This window comes from Micromesistius poutassou (assembly GCF_964030765.1).
Source record: "Micromesistius poutassou genome assembly, chromosome: 12".
Lineage (NCBI taxonomy): Eukaryota > Metazoa > Chordata > Actinopteri > Gadiformes > Gadidae > Micromesistius > Micromesistius poutassou.
The window spans coordinates 3,666,230-3,691,993 of NC_140282.1; the positions used below are offsets into that span (position 1 = coordinate 3,666,230).

The 25,764-nt window shown below is 43.4% G+C and overlaps 1 protein-coding gene across 1 annotated transcript; it reads left to right on the forward strand.

The window, feature by feature from the left end:
- Window positions 1–11,081: 11,081 nt before the first annotated feature.
- Window positions 11,082–19,799, forward strand: map1aa (microtubule-associated protein 1Aa; the record flags this gene model as incomplete). The annotated part of the gene is made up of 4 exons (XM_084475886.1): window positions 11,082–14,166; window positions 15,001–18,950; window positions 19,219–19,448; window positions 19,644–19,799. Exons 1-4 carry the CDS (start codon window positions 11,207–11,209, stop codon window positions 19,797–19,799), a joined length of 7,296 nt encoding a protein of 2,431 aa, XP_084332012.1. The 5' UTR covers window positions 11,082–11,206.
- Window positions 19,800–25,764: the final 5,965 nt, after the last annotated feature.

A 25,764-nucleotide genomic window follows, 5' to 3' on the forward strand; every position in this document is an offset into this window, starting at 1 on the left:
CATGCATGCATGCACTGCAGCAGGAGAACGCTGCCCAGACTGACCACACACACACACACACACACACACACACACACACACAAACACACACACACAACCCCAGATGACATGCACATGCATGCATGCATTCACACAACCCCAGAAAAAAGCTTGCACGCATGCACACACGCACGTGCACACACAAAAACTCCAACACACACACACACACAAACTCACACACAATACAGTTGTCGTAATGTCAATATTTCGTCCACACTCATATATTATTCATGCTGGGAGAGGAGAACAGCAGTGTGTCCTTCAGGGACCAAGGCACACACCAGCAGATGTTCTAACACTGCCGTGCACTGCACACCACCTATGAATCCCTGGGTGGAGAAACTAGATTACTAGTACAATCATTTAGCTGACCATAAATCCATTTTATTATCGTTCCCTTTTCCTCAATCTATTGTATACGTTCACCCTTTCTGCTGCTTACACCAAACTAATACTGAGGCTGGGAAAACCTAATTGCATTTCCCATCTTAGGTTCCATCGCATTTGCCATCAGAAGTTCAACTCATTTGTGGCAACAACTTACAGTCAGAGTCATTGTGACAAATGCAGTGCATATTAAAATGATTATTGATGCCATATAGGCTGGTTTTCCTGACTGGGGTTACTGCCTGAGTCATGTAGGAGGGCTCATTAATAATTCAGCTGTCTACATTGATTTGTCCTTCAGTTTCCCTGCAGTAGACGTGAAGACCTCCTGCATCTATGGGCAGCGTTCTCCTGCTGCATGCGTTCATCTTCTCACAAGACCTGGACAACACGCATCTAACCACAAAGACAAACAGTTGTATACAGACATGCACACGCCCAAGCCAAAACAATCTCATCCAATCACGAAAATACAACATTTTATGATTAGAATCCATTTTTTCAGGAGCATTTCATTAATACACAGATGTTATAATCCCTTGTGCCAAAATCCAAGGAAAACACATATTCCCCTGCTCAAACTAACCTTACAAGCACGCTGACCACTAAGCTACCAACCAATGGTTAACCAATGGCATAATTACAATACAGTTATTTGTGTAGTTAAAATGTTTAAAAGCATATGTTGTGACATATATGGGCCTTCCCATATGACTATTGAAATAATAATGCTATTATTATAGTAATAATATATTCTTCTGCATCGTCAGACCTTAAGGTTAACCACAGGCACACTGAAGGTTGGAGGTGAATACAACATGTGGTCAGACAGCAGTGATGGTGTTAATCCTACATGATACCATTCCGAATGTACGGACATTCCTCCACTAGCATCACACAGCCCGGTCACCTTGGCCCGCTACTGGGTGTGTGTGTGTGTGTGTGTGTGTGTGTGTGGGAGTGGTTGAGAGACAGAGAGAGAGTCTATGTGTGCACATGTATCATTCCATGTGCGCGTGTGGGGAAGAGAGTGACATAAGGAAAGGAGGGAGGAAATAGGACTTTGAATCTGAATAGTCAAGAGGGGAGGAAAAAAGTCTGAAGAAAAAGGGCGTTGCCAGGAACACATGTGACAGCTGATTGATATTTAGGGCAGTGTTGGTAATGTTAGAGGTCTCCTGATCAGTGATGGTCTAACCAGTGGGGGGAGGGGGGAACTATTTGTGTGACACTATTTCTGCTTTTGTTTTCTACAATGGAAAACAAAAAGAAAAGAAAAGAGACTACTCATAGTGAAGTTGTGTTGCCCTTTTGATCAAATTCCACCATTGTGCTATTTCTGTATCAACTAATACGAACCGTTTACAAGTAAATGACAGATATTATTATTAGATGATGGAATGTCTAGACAAGCTCAAATTTAAACTGAGACTCTCACACACACACACACACACACACACACACACACACACACACTCTCCATCCTTAAACGCTGCTGTATTTCTCTCTCTGGTCCTCGCTCAAATCTCTCCATTCTACAAAGCATGATTCATTTTGGGTTACACATATTCTGTGTTTATAGTCCAGGGTCTATATTAGTTTTAACTCAACAGCTGCATGCAGTTTGAGTCACAGCTGTTTGAAAAAGTCCCTTTTCCACCACAGACAAGCCTATACCATCCCAAAACATAATAATAATAATAATAACCATCTAGCTGGCTGAAATATATGCCTCCAAAATAGCATCTGTTTGCAGTTAATCATCAAGGAATGTGAATAGTACAGTTTATGTAGTTAGACATTTAAGATCTTCCTTTCAATCCTTCATGTAGCTTGATTCTAGCCTATGATTCCTTTCACAATGAATACTGTCATAGATCTACATATTCTGGGTTTGTGGTTCTATTAGATATCTCATTTATCATTGATAGGCTACCGTAACAGATTAACTATTGTAAATTATTGACATATTCAACAGTCAACCGAATGCCAACCTCACCTAACAAGCGTCCAATAAGATGAGAGGGTGGGGCTCTCAACAGGTTTTAAAGACCCATTTCTGTTGTTGTCCTTGACAACAGCTTGTGTGTGTGTGTGTGTGTGTGTGTGTGTGTGTGTGTGTGTGTGTGTGTGTGTGTGTGTGTGTGTGTGTGTGTGTGTGTGTGTGTGTGTGTGTGTGTGTGTGTGTGTGTTGTGGTGTGCATTTGCTCCCATGCATGTGTGTGTATCCAAACCATCTAAATGATAGCCTATATGGTAAATAACAACTACCCTTGAACGTCATATCCTTTACTCTCTGACACCAGATAATTGACATCCCAGAATTCTCCCTCCCTCTCACTTAATGTGTACACACACACACACACACACACACACACACACACACACACACACACACACACACACACACACACACACACACACACACACACACACACATGCATTTAGTCTCGCAACAACATTGCAACAATCAAGTCAACCAATGCTATGTAAAAAATAATAATAATAATCACATGTCACGGATATTGCATTTCATGTATGTAGGCTAATCAGTGCAATGCCACGTATGCTCAGCATCCAGTCACCGACTCGCCTTGGGTACCAGCAGGCCATGTATATCCTGGTAGCCAGCAGAGGCTAACATCCACCGACTCATCCCCGCCCCGCCCACCACTCTTCCTCATCCACACATTCTCCCAGACTGGAACATACTGTCGTGTGTTGAACCCTCGATGTGCTCTGAATTTCGCTCACATTGACAAATAACGGTAAGTCAAACTATTACTGATTTTTGTCATTCGTTGTACCATGTCGCTTGATCATCTTATGCGCATTGTCGGCTTCGGCGAAGCCGTAGATAATCTCCTTCGTCGGGTGATATGAAGCTCATTTATACGCAATTCATCGGGGTTAAATGTGACACTGTCGAAACTGGGAAGCTGTTGCTGTATACACGATCTGATCTATGTGATTCATTTGACACATGAGATGTGGGTTTGGTAGGCTACCCTGTCGCTAAAACGAGCCTGGACCATTAGCCCGTAAAAGTGAGAGTCCGAATATATGTTTTTAATCCACATTTCAACCTTGACAACCCATCTCCAGTGAAGCAGAGAAACCCAAGTGGGTTTATTATTTCAATGTCATAAGCTAAAATGTCAGTGCATCCGCGTTTCTTATTAAAATCAAAGCTCAGATAGTCTGGTTATCGTTGACAGGCCCACGGTAGGCCTATTGGTGCTGGCTGCCACCTTGCTCCGTAGTCGAGCATACAGTCGGTTATAGTTGACAGGTTATAAATCCATCCCGAAAAGCCCACAGCATAAGAAGCCATGTAATGCGTCAACCAATTTTGAATACAATTTTTTTTTTTCCAATTTATATATTGACTATTTCTTTTTAGGTTTAGGGCAAGAGCTGATATTTAGCTTACAGTAAAACCTAAATAATTGATCAGAACTGATGAGTCCTAATTTCAACAAAAAACCGCTATTACTAAAAAGGCCTAGGCCTACTATATGGCAAAAAACAACAACACCGCAACAGCCCTAATGTATTTAATTTAGTCCTATGCAAATGAGATCTGACGCCATTTCGATGACTTCATATTATTTTACTGCTCTGTTACTTTTTAAAAAAATGTTTCTTTCTTAGTAGCCTATGATTATTTAATGCTCACAAAACTGTTCAGCAAATAACTATCTCAGAAAAAAATAACTAGACTAACTTTCTTGGAAACTATATAAGCAGAGTCCACCTGAATTCAGTCATCCCTTGCAGCAATACATCGATTTGGTGCCCCCTTACAGCCTGAAACTAAAACGTAGAATTTGTAATACTCACAAATGTATGATGCATATTATACTTTGTCATGCAAGTTAAAGTTAACACATTTAAACCAAAGGTCTAAATTCTTAACGGTTAAAATGTTCCTATTGCTAAGATCACACCCTTAGCTCCACACAGGCTTGTTTTTATCAGGGCCCATGATGCTTCAGGGCATGTGTCTCTTTGCGCTGAACTCAGCAATATTGGACGGGCTTGGGCGTGGATAGATGCAGTGCTAAGGAATCATTTTGTACTCGCTTTGCTTCCGCTCTGGTCTTTGCATTCTTAAGTATAGTGATAGTATTACTATTGTCCTGCTGTCCTTCATCGTGCTTGCACACACGTTTTGTGCTGACCATGCTACTGGCCACAAGATTTTCATTTGTGATGGGGAAGATGGAATGGACCCAGCCGAAATGGGATCTAATCAATCAAATATTGGTGTAAATGTACAGAACATTCTACCAACAAACAGCAGCAAATAAGGGCACTTTTGTAACACTGGAAACATCCACCTATCATTGGCAAATGATAGAGAGCCTGCCCCTTGGCTACGCCCCAGGTACTCAGCAACACCTAATAAAGACACAGCAAGATGAATCACCCAGCCTCATCCTAATTCATCATGCATGCATCCTTCTGTATCAGCTGTCACAAAACAACGGTTTGCTTTTGAAGTGGCTTCCAATTCGACTTGACCAATCAGGGTAAGCAATTAGTCTAGTTAGATCTCATTGTTTTGCTCGGAGAATTAAGCCATGGTGTTTATCTAAGGAGTGCTTTCAGCTCAGCTCATGGCAGCTCCCCCCAGTCAATAAAAAGGACAGATGATCTTCTGCATGGTGGGACTTTTAGGAGGGGGCGTGATTGAACCATGAACCACTGAACCGTGTCACCATTGCTTTGATTTCAGATCTACTGTTTGATGCACGTACATGCTGTAGTAATGTTTATCACTGGTGTTTGTGTTTGGTTATTGACTGTATCTACCAGTTGTCACTGCTCTATGCAGTGATGACACCTGTCGGTGGCAGATCACAGACAAGCTTAAGGATGACGACTTGATTGGTGAGAGTAAAATGGTACAGAGTTAATTAGCTGGAGTTACATAGAATCCCTTGTAGCATTGCCTTGAGAGGAAGACGAAATTCACGCTTCAACAACATCGAACAGATGTTCACCTTCGTGGCTGCATGCGTTAGCCTAATTTGTTCTAGATATTTATCAGATATACCCATAACGGGTCAATTGTTGATTATGTGCCAAATTAAAATAATTGCATTCTGTGATATATCCTGGGGTTTGATGCATTATAACTGCTGATGCTGAGTAGACCACTCATCAAGAACACAGTGAGTGATTCTTACCAATGTTAAATGGCCATTTTGGGGCCTCTTACTACAAGATTAAATGGTTCTCCTTAATGCTCAGGGTGTTAAGGGAATTTAAATCAACAATGAAAGAACATACATTCCCATGGCATTTATTCAAACATACAAATCTGGTCATTCAAATCATTCTAATTTAACAACCATTGGTATCCAATCTAGTATGCAGAGTGTTTTGGTCTTGCCTTAACAGTGGCGCTGCTTTAGATATGGAGGATGAACGTTATTGCAGTGATCAATTATACATCTGATTCAGTGTAGCAAACTATCTAAATACATGCTTGGAAGTTTACAGAACATCTGAATTATTAACGACTTTATTTTGCTCTAGCGCAAGAACAATTTTTTTCAGGAATTTAATTAATTGAATCATTTCTGCCTGACCTTCTCATGGCCTTTCCCCATCACACTTGACGCTATTTCCTACGTTTTCATCAAAATGGAAATGTCAACCTGCCATAGGCATTGTTCCTTCACACTGTTAGCCAGCTGTTCTCAGCCAGGGTGAGTAGGAACAAGTAGAGTCATGTATACAGCCCCTCTGAAAAACACATGTAGGACACGTCTGCTTTCACACACACACACACACACACACACACACACACACACACACACACACACACACACACACACCACACACCCGCAACAGTGTGATTGCCTTTGGTGGACACACACATTATGCACGCATGCAGCAGAAGCACATTTACACAAACAGCGTAATTGCAAAGATGCAATCCCATGTGTACGCACTCATGCACACACATACACACACGTACACACACACACACAGTGTGTGTTGAGCCCAGAAAAAAAGGCCACTGTACTCTGAGCCAGCATTCAAAGCGGTGGCTGCAAACGGCGGTACATCGCCCACACGACGGATCAGCACACCGGATCCCTTTCCTCTCGTGCTTTCTCCTTGATACGGTGAACACCTACTCACCATCAGTCATCACGTACTCACACACAACATAAAGAGAGCATTGCTGTTCTCGCACAAATCTGGAGAAAGAAAAAGCCACATAGGGTTACTGCGCGTTCTGCCGTCCCAACGTGCGTGTTCTGCTGCTCACATAAATGGATCATTAACTAAGCAAATCGAGAAATGATGAGAGTACAGGTGTGATATATCTACTTTTCAGTTTAGAGACTAGCTAAGTACTCACCATGGACTTGTAAGCGTGATCATTTTAAGCCATCTAATGTCTGCACTGCTACAGTGTTGCAGTAGAAATACAAGGTGCAGTTGTATTAGGACCATGCTTATCAAGCAATTATTTGTTGTACATATTCTGTGTACACAGAGAGTGTAAATGATTAAGGCTTTATTTATTGAGACTATTTCACCATCTATTATGCTTCATAACACTAGAGGGAAGAACATTAACTACAGGAGAGCTAATTGCTTGAGCTGTGATTACAACTAGAGACACAACAACCCTGTGTTTGCCAGTGTCCTGGTTTTAGGCTTAGAATCTTTTGTAAATAAATGTAATTATCATATTAATTACAATGTTTGTTGAAAATTCTCCAAAATGTGCTGGCTAATTATTAAGTTCTCTATAAATCTCAACTGCTGCCTTAAAGTGAGCATTTCATTTTTTTCCCATGTCATGAATTGGGTCACCCAGTTCTCTGAACCAAATATAGGCTGACGCATTATGTGTAAAGCCTATTTATACTTTTAAAAGTTTGTCCGGGTCCTTTATCAGACGTGTGCTATTTCGATCACTGAGGAAGATGTGAAAAACCACAGGTAGGCCTGCTGTAGCCCTAAATGTTGAGCATTGTTGATCCAAAGGTACACTGTGACTTGCACACACTTGCACGCAAGTGCACGAAAAAATCTTTGGGTGGCATGAACCGCACACCTAAACCAAAGCAAAAACTGAATTTCAGGAATTATATTATGTTGTTGTTGTCAGTTAGTTGAAAACAATGTCAATATGAGAGTTAAGGAATCACATACTGATATACCTTGGTTACTAATTATACTGGTCATTTGACTAATTATCTGATGTGCATAAACCGGTATAACACCTATACATTTTTGCATCATAAGTAAAGTTTTTATAAATAGTTTAAGCATCCGTACAGCTTTAATTTGAAGGAGTACAAAGAACAAAACATGTATTGGGAACTCGCTGGGTCTGCAGTACCTAATGTAAAATATCAGTAGTAACATATTATGCATACTAAGCATATGGGCTCACCGGGGGGGGGGGCAGGGATTGTATTGAGGCCATGAACCCCCCCCCCCCGGCCCCCCCTTGGGGGCGCCACTGATTCCAAGTGCCAAGTTGAGTCCATTGTTTGAGACACTGCAACATGTGCAACCACACTGTTGTGTTGCTGTTTTGGATTTGTGTTTGCTTTTTTAGGATGAATGGTGTGCACCAAAGATCTTTACAGTTGCCCATAAACAAAAATATGTTTTTTTGTTTTTTGTCTTAGAATAAACATGTTGCATTAATTTGAGTCGGACAACCTGTTTAAGTTTTTGGTAGCAGTTTATTTTATCATAATAGAAGTTAGTTCAATCATATGTTACGCAGAAATCGATTGGAGTAGGCAATATGAGGCTCAAACTACAAGGCTCAAACGTGAAGCAAAGAGGAGGAAGGGCTGTGTTCCTCTGAAGGTCATTGGGTCAAATGTGTTGTGTTTTCATCTTTCAAAAGGCTTTCTCACTCAAGGGCATTTGTCTCCATTTGCAAGGGCACAACTTATCAAATAAATGACTGAATTGCAGCTGAAAATCTCAGACATAACACATTTAATTCAAAAGCTACACTGTCTGAAAAAAATCCCAAAATAAAATAAACGTGTGAGTCAGTGTTGTTTTGCTTGCAGCCATGGTTGGTCATGTACTGGAAGAGGCATACTCAATTGTTCCTGATAATTCTATCAGACAGGCTTGTTTGTGCCCGGCGGGCTAAATTTAGACACGCTTGGGTTTGTTTGAGTGTTTAAAATACAGTTACAAGAGAGTGAAGGAGGTAATTAATCCAGTTCAAATGGTTACATATTTCATGTATGTTGCAATTTGATGTCTGCAAATTTAATTGTAAGGATTTATGTATAATATCAGAGGAGTGAGTGACATTTAAAACACTACGTGATGAAACTGGCCCAGAATATGTTTGTAAGCATAGGCTGTTGAGCTAATTTTAGCTTGTATATGCGTGTTGCTGACACGTCAGACGCTGAAAAAGCTATTGGAATATTAAGTGTCAGACCATGACTGTGCCTGTTTTCTGCATGTTGTATTCCTGCCTTGTGCATGTAAGACATCTCTCGACCTTACGTTTCACCTCTGCACACAATGGCACGCTTCTTCCCTTCTGGCCGTTAATTATGTCCCTCAAAGCCCTGGCCTCCTTATGTCAACAGACTGGGGGCAGATGCAAGCCCCCTGTAATACCCTTGCATCACAATATCCAGATGGGGGGGATGTGCCAGTAACATTTGTCATGCTAAATACAGATAATTGATGCAGCAGACTACACATGCTTATTATGCTGTTGTTTGCCATCCGCAATTGCCTTCCCCTATATGTGTAGCACTGGACTGCATTTGATCATACAGAAGAAGGCCTCTCTCTCTCTCTCTCTCTCTCTCTCTCTCTCTCTCTCTCTCTCTCTCTCTCGCTCTCGCTCTCTCTCTCTGTCTCCCTCTCACTGTCTCTTGCTCTCTCTCTCCCTGCCCCTCTCTTCCTCTCCCCTCCCTCTCAGAAATGCTGCAATGCGTCTCGCTCAGCAAGGACTGGGTCAGTGTAACTCGCCTGGCGGAGGCAGGCCGATAAGCAGCTCCATAGAGACGGCCAATACAGGGCTTTGTGTTTGGTTTGTTTTTGTATCATTGATGTGATTGAAGTGTTGCAGTGGCAGGATTCAACTCATCAGAGTGCTTCGGTGGTCTATGCCAGGGAAATAAGATGGATTTGGTATTTGGTGTGATCCAATGATTCTACTCTCTGACTGACTCTACTATCTAGTTAACAATTAGCTTGACCCCCCCCCCCCCAATCTTGGATCCAGCCATCCTACTATGTTATAGCTCAACTTCTGGGGGGGAAAGGCACAGAGCCTGAGACCATAAATGCAAGGTGCAGAGTTACACCTTGTTTCCTGTTTCGTTATGAGAAATTCTATAGAGGAAAACTCATTTGCGCGAGTGGATGAAGTCTTTAGATGGGGATTTTAATAAGTGTAGAGTCTACACATTGTGGATTTGAGATCTCAACAGACACTTTTTGTTATCATGATTGGAACTAGTAAATATGAAGCAAGAGAAAATGATCACCCAGATTTTAGCTCATCTGCCATGTAATCTAAAGTCTGGTTTATGAGACTAAGAATCCTCCAATGCAATTGCATTAGCTTGTGATATTGACTGTTGTTTACGCCTGTGTGTTTTCAGGCCTGTTAAACCTTCAGCTTAAGAGTGATGTCCTTGAGACAGTGGTGTTATTGAACCGTTCTGAGGTGCTGCTTTAGAGGTGAGTTAAGATTTGATGTTCGAAGACAATAAAGATGTATACAAGGCACTGCTGTCTATTCTGACTGGTGCTGATGGCCACGTAATCATGCAAAGCCATGTCACCCTTTAAGTATTAACCACTGTAAGTAAACGATCTGTATGATTACATATTTGTGTTGTGTATGTGTATGTGTATGGTATATATGTATATGTGTAAGCTACTCCCATATGATTTTACACATTGCTTCTGTAATATTAACACCTTTGATGGTATTTAAGCTGACTGCATGTTTGTCTGTAGCTATGTATTGTTGTAGCTCTCCTGTCTAACCCATGATCGTTTGTATTGGTTGAATGGTTGTATGGTTATGTTTTAATGGAGTCTATTGGCATCATGTTATGCTGTTGTTATCTGTTGCTGTGTGAATTCTTTAATATGTTTTTACTTTTCAGCCATCCTGTGCCTAGCTTAACATCCTGCCAAAGGACTACAGTTGAAAATTAGCCTCCTGGCTAACACTGGCACATTTACAGAAATATAGATTAATGTGCACTGTTAAAAATAAAATAAAAAATAAAATATATTTGTGATTAAAAATCAAAATCTTATATCCAGAGTACAGAAGGTCCTTGACCTGAGTATACATTGAACGTGTGTTTTCCCAAACACCATATTCAGATCGGATCTGTGATCAACGACTGGATTCAAGTTACTGGTGCTGTGTGGTCTGAGCTCAAGCAGGGGACGCAACCTGTCGGTGCAGGGTGGTGCCCTCACCTGGAAAGACTTCTCTGAGTTTGTGTCTCTACCGCAAGTAAGCCTTTCTACAGTTATCATGTACAGATCTTTAGAGTAGCACAACATATAGTACAAAGGTTGCCTGTTAATACACTTGTACTTTTTGTTCCCTCTGTTTATTTTCCCAGGGAATCAAGGTCCTCTGGTGTCCATCTTCAGAGCAGCTGCCAAGACTTACTGTGACCAGTCAGGGAGTCAGGAGCTGGAGCTCCTCGGTCAGCCAGGATCATCAGTCACTCCAGAGCCTTCTGGAATACTGCCCGAACCCTTCATCTATCCAGACATGGACGGAGGCACGGAGTTCACTGAGTATGAGAATGCAGAGGCAGTGGATGCAGTCTCCTCTCCATTCGAGCTACTGGAGCCCCCTACTTCTGGAGGCTTTCTGAAGCTGTCAAAGCCCTGCTGCTACATCTTCCCAGGTGGAAGGGGGGACTCTGCGCTGTTTGCTGTGAATGGATTCAACATCCTGGTGGATGGCGGGTCTGAACGGAAGTCTTGCTTCTGGAAGCTTGTTCGACACCTGGACCGGATTGACTCCGTTCTGATCACTCACATTGGGGCGGACAACCTCCCAGGCATCAACGGGCTGCTCCAGAGGAAGATTGCTGAACAGGAAGAGGAGCGTCAACAGGGATCTGACTCCAATGGGGACTGGATGAAGAATCTGATCTCTCCTGAGCTCGGGGTGGTGTTTTACAATGTTCCAGAGAAGCTGAGGATGCTTGAGTCCACAGTGAAGGTGAAGCGCAGCATTGAGGAGGCCTCTCTTACGTTGCAGTACCTCAACACGCTGGGCATCAAGCCAGAGCCGCTCTTCAGGGTCGTCAGCAACACTATTGAGCCGATCACTCTTTTCCACAAACTCGGTGTTGGGAAACTAGACATGTACGTTCTGAACCCTGTCAAAGAGAGCAAAGAAATGCAGTTCCTCATGCAGAAATGGGCTGGGAACAGTAAGGCCAAGACTGGCATTGTGATGTCCAATGGGAAAGAAGGCGAGATCTCTGTCCCTTATTTAACTTCAGTCACAGCCCTCATTGTTTGGATTCCGCACAGTCCCACAGAAAAAATTGTGCGTGTGTTGTTCCCTGGAAATGCATCACAGAACAAGATATTTGAGGGGCTTGAGAAGCTGAAACACCTGGACTTCCTGCGATATCCAGTGGCGACTCAGAAAGAGATATCCTCTGGAGCACCACCGCCTATTATCAAACAAACTAAAATCAGATCAAGGACCGACAGCAAAGAGAGTCTGAAATCCTCCCCCAAACCACACACTAAGACCAGCAAGAAAGAAACCAGTGGACAAGAAGAGTCCAAAAATGATCTGGGTAAAGAAAACAAAGTAGAGAAGAAAGAGGAGAAGAAAGTCAAAAGCATTAGTACAAAAGCCACCAAGCAGCAGAAGAACAGTGAGGTGGCTCCCCAGGCAGCCAAACTGGAGAAAAAGAAAGTAGCCAAAGACAAAGTTATCAAGAAAGAAAAGACACCCAAGATGGATGAAAAGAAAGACAAGGAGAAGAAAGAAGTCAAGAAAGAGAAGCGTGAGGTCAAGAAGGAGAACATCATGAAGAAAGAGGATAAAAAAGACTCCAAGGCCAAGGAGGATAAAAAGAAAGACCCGAACAAACCTGAGCTAAGAAAAATCACAAAACCAGACCTGAAGCCGCTAACTCCTGAAGTCCGGAAGACTTTACACAAAGCAAAGACTCAGACTAAACCCAAGGCGGACAAAAATAAATCGGCCAAAGAGCAAATGGAGGAGAAAAAGCCTGTCCCCAAAAAGGCCCCTGAACAAGCAGCTGCTGCTTTAATAAACCGGTCCATTCTCTCCTCCCCTGAGGACCTCACTGAGGACTTTAAAGCCCTTAAAAAGGACGAGCTGACCACACTTCGGAGTGAGCCCATACAAAATGATATGATGTCCCAGCGTTCAGAATATACAGATACTAAAGTCTTCCCTGATGAAAAAATAACATCTCCTGACACAGAGTCTGCATCCCCTCTGCCTCTCAACACAGCACACCAGGGAGAAGGAAGCAAAGATGAAATGCCATCAGAACCCATCGCTGACAAAGTGAAGAAGGAAGAAAATTTAAGTTTTGATAGAACGTGTGAGGAGGACAAAATGGAAAAATATGACAACTTGACAAAATCCGACATCAAAGACACGTCTAGGAGGAGCGACAGCTCAGAGGAGGAGAGTGATGTGATTGAAAAAGCAGACCTGGAGGGAACAGAAGACGATGAGGAGTTCAAGTACAAAACAGAGGAAGCAAAGAAAGAAAAATCTGGAAAAGAGTGGAGCACCATGCAAACTGAACAGAAACCCCTTTCAGCCATTGCCACACCTGGGAAAGCCACAGCAATGTCTGCCTCTGAAACATTTCAGTTAATACAGGATGAGACCATTCCTGGTTACTCCGAAACAGAACAGACCATCTCTGACGAGGAGATTCACGAAGAAACAGAAGATAGGATGCCACAGCTTCAGTATGACATGGCCTCCTATAACATTTCGGTCCCTGACGTCCCAGGAACGTTTGACTCCATGCACGGCATGAAGGAGATAAAGACCTCCACTGTCTCTAACGTGGAAGACGTTAAACCCAAAGGCTTCATGGTAAGTCATGAACCTGTTCTTTCAGCCTTTCCCAGCATCATCACGGCTCCACTTGCAGAGGAAGAGCACATCTCCTCTGCCACCTCGATCACAGAGTACGACAAACTGTCTTCCTTCCCCACATCCATGGCAGAGGACCAGTCCATAACATCAGTGACTGCACCTCGGACCGAGGAGACTGGGAAGAGCTCTCTCCACCTGGACACTATCAACGGCATTCCCTCCCGCACTGAGGCAACCCATGGGAAAGAATATCTGCACTCAGCAGGAACTATTTCCCCCACTTCTTCCCTGGAGGAAGACAAATGTTTCAAATCACCTCCCTCTGAGGAGTACCAGCCAATTATTCCCGAGATGGAGGCCATAGATATGAAGGCCAAACCAGTCCAAGAGGACGAAGATGAGGATGAGGATGAGGATGAGGACCAGACTCCCAATGTTGACATTCCTCTCGGTAAACTTCATGAAGGCTACGAGAGGGCTGCTTCGGCGATGCTCCAGGAGAAGGAGAAATCCTCTCCAGCTACTATGTTTTCACCTCCTTCTTCTGACGCAGAGCCTTCTCCCACACGGCCTAATGAAGCAAAACAAGCTTCATTTAGCGACGAGTCAAAGAGGTGGGATGAAAATAAGTCACCTTCTCCACCTCCATCGTTGTCCACTGAATTAGTTTCTGGCTTCATGCAGGAGACTGTCGCAACTGAAGCAAAACAAGCTTCATTTAGCGACGAGTCAAAGAGGTGGGATGAAAAGAAGTCACCATCTCCACCCTCATCATTGTCTACTGGATTTGTTTCTGGCTTCATGCAGGAGAGTGTGACGACTGAAGCAAAACCAGCTCCATTTAGTGACGAGTCAAAGAAGTTGGATGAAAAGAAGTCACCTTCTCCATCCTCATCATTGTCTACTGGATTTGTTTCTGGCATCATGCAGGAGACTGTCATGAACCAAGCAAAACCAGATACATTAAGTAAAGAGTCCATGCAGTTGGATGAAAAGAAGTCACCTTCTCCACCCTCATCATTGTCAACTGGATTAGTTTCTGGCTTCATGCAGGAGACTGTCGCAACCCAAGAAAAACAAGCTCCATTTAGTTATGAGTCAAAGAGGTGGGATGAAAAGAAGTCACCTTCTCCACCCTCATCATTGTCTACTGGATTAGTTTCTGGATTCATGCAGGAGAGTGTGACGACTGAAGCAAAACCAGCTCCATTTAGTGACGAGTCAAAGAAGTTGGATGAAAAGAAGTCACCTTCTCCACCCTCGTCATTGTCTACTGGATTTGTTTCTGGCTTCATGCAGGAGAGTGTCGTGACTGAAGCAAAACAAGCTCCATTTAGTAAAGAATCCATGTTGTGGGATGAAAAGAAGTCACCTTCCCCCCATTCATCATTGTCTACTGGATTAGTTTCTGGCTTCATGCAGACTGAAGCAAAACAAGCTCCATTTAGTAAAGAGTCTGCGACTTGGGATGAAAAGAAGTCACCTTCACCGCCTTCATCATTTTCCACAGGGTTAGTTTCTTGCTCCATGCAGGGAAGTGTAGAAAGAAGTCCAGATGACAGCACCATGAAACTCGCCTCTCCTACACCGTCCGTCCCCACCAGCAGTGGCTACTCTCCAACTGAGGAAAAGCCATTTAGGATGGAGGAAAATGAAGCTCAAACCTTCGGCAAACTAAACAAAGCTGAAACTGTAAGCAAGCCAAGTGCAGACATTCAGAAAACAGATAAATCTGTCACTATTTCAGACAACAGTGCCGTTGATCTGTCCGATGACCACTCAACATCAGAAGGTTCTGAGGACTCTGAGGATGAAGAGGAGGACGAAGGTGATTATTATGTCAAAAAAGACCTACAGCCTGTTGTGAATGCAAGGCTCATGGAGGAGAAGGAGGGGAGGTTCCTAGACGATGACGACCTGTCTGACTCAAAGCCTCCTAAGGAGGGAAAAGATCAAAATGAACTCTTAGAGGATGACATAGAATCAAAGAATTACCAAGAGACACAGGCCAAGGACTCGGAAAAGACTCAAAAAAGACAAGGCGTTGAAGAACAGCCCAAACGCCAAGTGATGTATTCAGATGAAGATGACGAGGAAGAGGATGATGAGGAGGAAGATTATGGTTTCCAAAGTGGGGGAGGATCTAAGCCTTCAATGGCTGAGCCCATCCAACATATTGCTAAAGAAGACAGCAAAGAAAAAACTGACCAAACTGAAATCCAAGAGCAGGAGAAAAGTGTTCATTTCAGTCTCTATAACTGCCCTGAGAGAGAGAGCAAAGAAAAGGGGTCCGAAAGGGACATGAGGCAAGACACCCCCTATGTGCATGGCAAAACATTTTCCTATAGTGACATTTATGATTGCAAAGCAAGCGCGCTTGACTCTAAACAGGGGGCTTCTGTGACGATGGAGGGAGCCACTGTAAAGAGCAGTTTGGATTCAAAGAAAGAATCTGATGTCTCCCCCTCTCTGCCCACAGCCCACCACACAAAGTCAGAGGAAGAGGAATATATCAGCTCTTATGGAAAAGATCACTCCACCTCATACGGTATTGATGCCAAAAGCCCTGTAACAGACTTTGAAAGAAGTAAGAAAGAAACTGATGGATATGAGTATGGCAGAGAAACCTGTTTTCCTTCTGTGGCTGATAGGCCTGAGGCCTCTTCCACCTCCCTGTCATCAGAAAAAGAGTCTCTCTCTTTCAAAGACCACACTGACAGTCTGAAGTCCTGTGCATATTCCCCAACAGCATTTACGTCAGAAAAATCCTCTGCCGCAAGCTACTACGAGAAGGTTGCTTCACCAACAGCGAGAGATGAGGAGGATTATGATGATGAAGTTGTTGATGATGACGATGATGATGATGAGGAAGAAGAGGAGGAGGAAGAGGAGGAGGAAGCTGCCAGTGATTCAGATAATGAGAAAGGAGCCAAAGAAAAATCTGAGAAGGACGTCAAAAGTCCAGTCAGCCAAATGATAGAGTCCAGAAGGACTGAGTTCATGGTTTCCATGGCTGGCTATGGTTATGACAGTCAGAGCAAACCAAGCACCACAGAAAGCAGTGCCAGCCCACCCTCCAAAGCTGAAGAGAAAGCCCTTTCCCCATCCTTCAGCAGCAAGCCCACAGATGTAGGGGCAACAGGGTTCTCTGGCTCCTCCACTGGGTTTCAATATTCATATGGAATTGGAGATAAAGACTCATGCCTATCTAGTCAGATTAAAGACTATGAAAAGATGGACATCTCTCTAAAATCAGAGGATCGCTATTACCAGAGCGACAGATCAGATTCTGATTATGATAAACAGAAGACACCGGAGCTTGTAGGAAAATCCTCTCTGGACACAAGCTTCCAGTACACCTCTACAGCAGCTCCTGCCTACTCTTCCTCTTCTGCCTACAGCTACTCCTCCTCCACCTCTGGCTCTCTGTCCACCAGCCGGCAGTTTGGAGAGGATCTGGAGACGCCTGCCACAGCGGAGCCTCTGTTTGAGTACTCTTCCTTTAAAGACGAACCCTCCCCGAGCATTGACTCACCCTTCTCCAGCTCTGGAGCCACAAAGGATGAGTATCTAGAAGTGTCTGAGAAACAGATGAATGCCCTTGCCACCACAACGTCCACAACAGAGCCCGCCTCTAGCCAAGCTCGCTTGTCACCGCTCAGCCCATTCCAGGAGGTCAAGAGCTTTCCCTCAATCTCTTCCGCTGCCTTTGCTGATGACCACAAAGTGGACAGTAAGACAGGCTTGGATGGATTCACGGAGAAGACGCCTCAGTCTGAATACTTCTATAAACCTGGGTGGTCTGAGGACTCCAAGCTGGAGACAGCTAGTGGGTTCGGTGCGTCTGCAGGAGCATTCGGACAACCACCACCACCCTCCAAAGACACAGAATCAGCTGCTGCTGCTCTTTTCGGCATCACCTCCTCGCCTCGCCCGGAGACAGCAAGCAAGCATTACTTTGAGGAGACAGATAGCAGTGAGGAAGAAGAGGATGAGGAAGCCTACGTGCGTGAGGTCACTCAGAAGTCACCGTGCAGTGGTGGCCTTAGCGGTGCCCTCTCGTTCTCTGAAAAGACAAGTGAGCCTTTCCCCACCATGAGTTCAGGTGCTAAGGTCCCTGATGTTCTGAGCTCCTACACGCCCTCACCCTTTGATACAAGCAAGCCTGACACAGCCAATGGACCCACAGAGGTCAGCATGAGCTCTCCTGTCACCCCTGCAGCAGCGGCATCCGGGGCCACGGTTGCCAGCTCCGCTAAATCCCCGCCATGGGAGGCTGGGAGCTACAGGGGTGCGTATGATTGGGAGATGCCCAAGCCTCAGATCGGAATGGTTCCCGGAGATTCTCCTCCACATTACCGCCATGAGGACGAATTCGAAGAGGAGCATGAGACGGAACCAGAGCGTCCCGCCCGTCCCCTCTCCCTCTCCTCTACCGACCAGGCGTTCCGCTCCCCGTTCTACACCGAGGAGTGCAGCCAGGGCGGGATGGAAGACGACGACGAGGACAGCGACCAGGACGAGGCCGAGGGGGAGACACAGATGGGGGCGGCCTCCTCTTACGTCAGCCGCAGCTCCCCAGGCTACTCCGCCTCGGAGCAGCGGCAGCGCAAAGGGGACCTCTCGCCGTCCTTCATCAACCCCTGCATGAAGCACATGTCCAGCGAGGAGGAGGACGACGAACAGGGATGCAGGAGCGACCAATCGCAGGAGGGCATTGAGCACGATTTGTCAGTCAAGAGAAGGGCCAACCGTCAGTCATCGCATCATCCGTCACAGAGCAAGGAAACCGGCGCTATGTACCAGCCTGGTGCCATGTCCATGGGGCTGGCCCTGGCTACTGAGGACACCCCGCCGACTTCTGTTAGCGAGTCTTTGGCCTCTCAGTCTGACTCAGATGTCCCCGGCGGTGCTGAAGAATGCCCTTCACTCCCTGGAGACTGCAACATGGACTCAGATGACGATGCTGTGTACCTGCCAAGGGATAAGGCCACTGCTATGGCCGGAGGCAGCCAGCGCTCTCCCACCACTAGCAGCCGCGACCCTCCCCCTACCCCTTTCATGGACCCTCACCCACGTCCCCCTCACCCTGATGTCTGCATGGTGGATCCAGACGCTCTGGCCCCCGAAGGCTTAAAAAAGAAAGAGGCCAAACCCAAAAGCCTTAAGAAGACCTCTGGGAAGACCAAGTCAGCTTCCCCTGCCAGACGTAAGAAGTCCCCCATGCCCCTTAAACAGACCTCATCCCCTCGCACTTTGTCCCTGAAGAAGAAAGAGGCAGACAAGAGCTCCAGGATGTCTCGTTTGTCTGACGGACAGGGATCCAAGGATGACGACCTCTCCAGGTCAAGCTACAACCCTGGCAAGGCGATTACCAACGGTGTCAAGAGCAGCTCAGGTGAGCAGAATTCGTTGAACTCTGGGCGTGAACACATTTAACCTGTGTAACATTATTCAGGGATCTGTTTAATTTAAGTGGACTGGAGTTTGGAAAGTAAATTGACTTTGCTAGTTTGTATTTCATAGTTCTGCACTGGCATAACTAAAAACAAATAGAACCGTATTTAACTGTATGAGCTGCACCTGTTTTTCTCCTGGTATGAAAAGAAATCAATGAGAATGTTCCCAACAACCATTAACTGCTCTGTTTGCTTCTTCCGGCGCAGGGTCTCTGAAGTCAGGCTCAGCCACCCCCACCGCTGGTCTGCCTGTTTATGTGGACTTGGCCTACATTCCCAACCACTGCAGTGCCAAGAACATAGACCAAGAGTTCTTCAAGCGTGTTCGATCCTCATACTACGTTGTCAGTGGCAACGACACAAGCAGTGCAGAGCCTAGCCGAGACGTCTTGGATGCGCTGCTCGATGGGAAGGCCCAGTGGGGATCAAACCTGCAGGTAATTTTGCATGAGCATCTTATGTAGTAGTAGTAGTAGCAGTAGTAGTAGTAGTTGCAAGATATTTCAAATACAGGGGGTTATAATGGGATCGGAGAACATATCAAACCATCAAAACCATATCTGGTTGCTGACAGTCCACGAGACAAGATCCCTGAACACAACCCCCTCGGCCCTCTACCTCCTCTCCCTCAGGTGACACTGATCCCGACCCACGACACGGAGGTGACCCGGGAGTGGTACCAGCAGACCCACGAGAGGCAGCAGGAGCTCAACATCATGGTGCTGGCCTCCAGCAGCACTGTGGTCATGCAGGACGAGTCCTTCCCGGCATGCAAGATTGAGTTTTAAGACCATTCCATCTCTCTCTCTCCCTCCCTCCCTCCCTCCCTCCCTCCCTCCCTCCCTACCTCCCTCTCTTTCTCTCTTTTTCTCTTTGTCTCTGTCTCTCTGTCTCTTTGCTCTCTCTCTCTCTCTCTCTCTCTCTCTCTCTCTGTGTCCCTCTCTCTCTCTCTCTGTCCCTCTCTCTCTCTGTCCCTCTCTCTCTCTGTGTCCCTCTCTCTTCCTTTTTGTATCCTCTGTCCCTGTTATTCCCTGTTATACCCTGTTATACATACCCTGTCTCTGCTTTGGACAGGTCGGACTACCGGTCTGTCCGGCTCTTAATAAATTTTGGTTCTTGTTTATTTTGGTATCGTTAGGGTGCTCCTAAGACAATGCTGTCGACCACATCATTGCATATTTGTTTTTTTTTCATCCTTTGTTGTGTGGTAGCAGTTCCCATGAAGAAATCGTTAAACAATCATGCTAATTTTGACCCAAGGATAGAACATGGAACAAAAAAATATTTTGCCTTATATCATATATAGGTTCTGTTCTGTTTCTTTGTATTTCTCTTCAAATTAATCAAAGCACACTTTTATTTTACTAAGTTAATTTGTAGAATAATTAGCAACAAAATATATAAATCTAATTATATTTATGCATCAGCTATTTTAAGTTTCTGATGTTTATTGGTTTTTGGTACCATTTACAGATCAGTCTGTATGGCATCTAAAACAATACTAGTCCAACTGTACTACTTTGTGCCTACTGTTGTCATAGTAACAGATATTGATCCAAGTAGACTCCAGCTGTCTTTTTGATACGTCTTTCATAGATAATTGCAGTAGGTTCTTTCATGAACTAGATGGATCCATAGCTATTCGTTTTCGTACAGGTACAAATAACTATATAGTAGTCTTGGCTTTGTTGATGTCGTTTATGTTGTCTTGGCTTTGTTCTTTTCGATGACATTAGGGTTAACATATCCTTGCAGTGGATATTTTTGTAGTTAAGGGCAGGATATCGAGTAACAACATGAAAAGATGTAGGTAACAGGGTCAGCATTGTTACACTGTAAAATATTTAAAACACCACATATTAACGTCTCTATTTATTGAACATTTCAAAAGTGTTCTTGATGAATGAACTATGGTGAGTGGGTGAACATGACCTTAATGTGAAAGTTCTGTAAAGGACTGGGGAAGATTGTATTTCATGTGAAGCAATAGGAACATGTGGCTCTGATGGGAGTTGACGGAGAGTTGTGCCTGGTACAGGTGTGTGCTGTTTGAGGAATGAGAGATGGAGGTGTTTTGGATTGGTTGGATTAGATTAGAAAGTCACCCACATGTGCCTTTCTGTCCTGGTGTGTGGGGTAAGAGGAACACAATTGGTTATGGAATGTCTGATTTTTGAAAGCCATCACCACAGTTCATTGATTGGCCTGTGTTAGAGGCTTGGTGAGCTGGTCTCTTGTGTCAGTCAGAGTCTGTGGAAAAACTGCTACACAAAAAGTCTAAACTGCTTTGTTTTGCACATTTGAATTATACTTTGAATGCACCTTGTGGCAGAAAATCAAAAAAATCAAAGGGTCTTTCATTCCGATTGCGACAATTTGCAAAGAAGCACAAATAGTAAATTATTTAAAACACAGACCAGTGTGCAAAACTAAGTCAAGTCACATGTGAGGCTTAAAGTATCATTGTTCACATATGATCAGTTGTGCTGTTGCTCTATCCTACAATTGAATAACTGAAAATGAAATCAAATTGATAATTTTTCATTCTCATATCTGTATGCATTTGTCTTTAATGTACTGGAACTCCAAACAGGCCTTTTTAAGATGGTTACCTTTGGAAAACATAGTTATAACTTGGTATGTTTTTATTAACAGGTTTCAATTTTAACACTGTATTATGTGTGATGTCTCCTGATTTGATATTGATTCTATTTTAATGTTTTTGTGGAAAGAAAATTGATTTTTATCAAGCTTCAATGGCAACTTAAGAGCAAACAAACCTTAAAAACTTAAACCACAAGCCTCGCCTGGAAATATTACAATAATTCAGTGCAATTCTTACAACCCGTATTTGTTCAAAACTTTCCCTGGAGCATGTCATCTCTTCAACATTCAAAGCAAAAGGACACAAGCATCTCAGTTGTATCAACAATATACTGTAAAACATCATGTTCAGACAGATTTTAAACTGAGGTTCCTCTGGTCATACCACGCAAAAATAAGATGAGGAGGTTCAGTGGCCTCAGTTGAATGTGTAGAAGCAGATTACCTTTACATCCTCCTACCGGAGGACTCTGATCTCTTGGTTGCCTTGGTTACTGTGCATCACATGGTGCAACCCGAGCACAAGTCCAATTATCACCTGCAAAGAAACATGGCACTGGAGTTTAGGAACACTATGCTCACTGTAGAAAATCCACATTGGGCATTCTTGTGTCATTAGAGTGATGGCTCCTCACACTATGAGTGCTTTTGATTCATTGGTCTTTCAACTCTACAAATTACATAACAAACAGCATCTATCTGATGATAGTAATCTAAATGTGTGGGTGGCAACTAAATATGGCTGATGCATTTCAAGAGAGATATAGATGGTGCACATTCATTACACACTTATTCTAAGCTAAAGGTGGCATAATCACTTATATTATAGCGTAGCATAACCGCACAAACGTACAGACTGCCAGGTGGAGAGACTCGGTTCCCTCCATCAATACATATTAACCCGCACCATATCTATAACCACACACAGATTCATCTGTTTTAGTTTCGGGTTAAAAAAAAAAGAAAGGAAAAAAAAACATGCTCAAAAGTTAGCATTTTTTTCATATCTAACGTATCCAACTCAACCCTCATCGGGATCCCGTTGTTAGCGTTAGGCCTGTTAGTTTACCGTAAGACCTTGCTTGTATGTGCATGTGTGATTTTGGGTTCTTGTAATAGCTAAAATAAAACCGACTTACATAGAAAAATGTTATTAAAAAAAAAAAAAAAAGTATATTTAAGAAGCTAACTATGTGATACTATGAGAAGGGCTCCCGTGGCCTGGCTGTGCTGTGGCTTTACACATATGCATTGTGGTCCCTTTCCATCTTTTTCTGTAACATAGCTTTCCTTTCATTTCCTGGTTTAAGTGCAATATTCTTATGTATCTCTTCAAAAAAAAAAGCCTAAAAGAAAATAGATTAATTGTAAACAGGAAAATGTGGTAAACAAATAAAGTACATTTATTAAGGGGAAATGATTGTCATGTTTTATTTTTTCAGCGGTAAACAGATCGTTATTCCGTTTTTTGGGATTTTTTGTATGTTGTTGTCGTGGTTAATGGTCATGTGTCTCTGTCAATTCACTGAGAAATTGCCCCAAGGAAACAATAAATTATCTATCTATCTATCTATCTTACTTTCAATAAAGAATTTGGCTTCACAAATAGACAGAAATACATAGTATACATCTTACTATAGCAACTAATAATACACTTAACTTCAAACATATTTAAATATATAGACAGGTACACCCAGTCTTCAATAATGTAGAGGATAGTTATTTATTTAGTTCATTCATGTTTACTTTTTTACATTAAAAAAATATACATCTTTTAACATCATGCCACAACCTTTATTTGAAGATACAGATCACAGACTATCACACATGGAGTAAGGAATACAGACAATTGCTAAAGTAGATTTTTCTTGATGCAGGTCACGCAGTACAATATCTGCTTTCATGGCCTGGCACATAATCAGTGAGCTGCTGAATGGCTTCTGGCACAGACTGAATGGGCATGACCATTACATCATCTCCTGAGTCACATGACCAGGCTGGAGCAGGAACAGCATCCCACCGCTGTGGTAGCAGTCTGTGCTGTGTAGTGCCAGGGTACCGAACATAAGCAACACTGTCCTGGATTTAAAACTTTAAAGTCATTGAGAGTTAGTGCAGCATGTTTCTTCATGGGGAGCATATTTCTATCTATTTACATATTTTATGGATTATATTCATATGCAGGGCCGGCCCGAGCGAACTAAGCGGCTGCTTGGGGCCCCCTGGCCACCATCGTGTGTTGAGTTTTTTTATTTTATTTTATTTTATTTATTTATTCAAGTTCAGTAAACAACACTTAATTTTTCACTTCAAATATGAGAGTTTAAAATAGATTTGTGATTTCAGTACCCTCTGAGGTTAAAAAGACACTGGTTTGGGGTAAATAACAACTATATTAATACTACTATATTATACCAGATCAAATACAGAATGTGATATGTCTTAATAGGGCTTCCTTAATCATACAAAATGGGTTATGGGTTGATGTCTGAATGGGGCCCCTCAGGCAAATATCACACGATATGTGATGTGATATATCTAAAAGCTCTCTAAATCATGAAATTCTGCTTATGCCACAATGTCTGTGTATGTATCTAATGTATCTAATCAAATATGGACCAAAATATAGGCTAGGCCATTAAAGTAGGTTTATGGTTTGGGGGCAGCTAAACCCAGTGCTATATTAGTTTGCTTGTGCAGGCCCTGAAAGTCAGGTTATAGGCTATGAATCTGAACGAATTAAGGTATTAGCCATCTCCAGCTGGCTATCCCCAAGATGCACCAGAATACAGGAAATCACATCTATCAAATTCAAAGTTTTCTGGGGGAGGACCCCCAGACCCGCCCCACTCCCCCATTTACACCGACTTTTGGCAAATTGGAGGAGGGGGGTCTTTATGCTTCTTTGCCCAGGGGGACAGTCGTTTACAATCCATTCCTGTATTAATGCAATTTATAGTGTGCCGTTTGTGTCAATAATCATCAAGCACAGATGACTCCACGGTGGTGGAGTCATCTGATGACTCCACCACCGTGGAGTCATCTGAGGCTTGAAACAAATTCTCACACACACACACACACACACACACACACACACACACACACACACACACACACACACACACACACACACACACACACACACACACCCCCCTTGAAGGAGTTTTTCACCCGCTCTAGATCCAGCTTGTTCCACACATTAAAGGTCCCATGACACTTCTTGTTCTTGTTTTACGGCGGTTGCCATCCAGTTTATTGATGCGTTATCGCCAACTTCTAGAGAAAACAGACCTTAGCTTAGCCGGGCTTCTTTGATTTGGATTTGATATGGAAAATTGATGGAAAATTGGAATGGAAAATAAATGGTTAGTTATTTTATTTCTCTAGTAAGTTATTTTATTTCTCTAGTAATCCTTCCTATATTACTAATTACATGGGGCTTGAACCCCGGACGACCGGGTGTAAGTCCGACACGTTAACTCAAGACTATCCTTGCTTTCAAATCCATGGTTAATATTAAATTAAAATGTTACGCTTAATACTACTTATGCATTCAACAGATCGCCAATTTTTGTGCCAGGCAGCCTCCCTGTTTCTATTAATGGTTACGGTGTTCCCTTTTTGAGTTAGCCTATTATATGCTTGTAGGCCTACTCCTCATAGACCTCCACAAGCAGCTTCTGTTCGCCGCTGGAAAAGATCCCGCTCGGTCCTTTTCGGACATTTGATCCATGATTCGACATTCACGGTTATGGGCTGGTTACATATCTCGTGAACGCGCGTAATCCAGGATAACGTTAGCCTGGCTTGAACTAACCTGAGCAAGGCGTGGCTGAACTGCGTTGATGGAACGGCTTTAGCCTCAAGTGGAAGTTGGCGCTAGTTCTAACCAGGCTTAATCAACTAAGCTCCACTTTCGTTAGAGACTTTGATGGAATACTCCTCAGGTCACCAATTGTCTCATTGAATGTATGCTTGGTAACTTTGCTGCCTGTATCTTCCCATGATCGAGTTATTCTTCATCACACAGGCATAAATTATTTACAACAATAAAAGCAGAAAGCGATCAAAAGTTGGAAAGTGTTTTTAATCAAGATGAAAAAAATCCCTACAGCAGTCATTTCAACAAATACAGGATAGAGGTGTCAA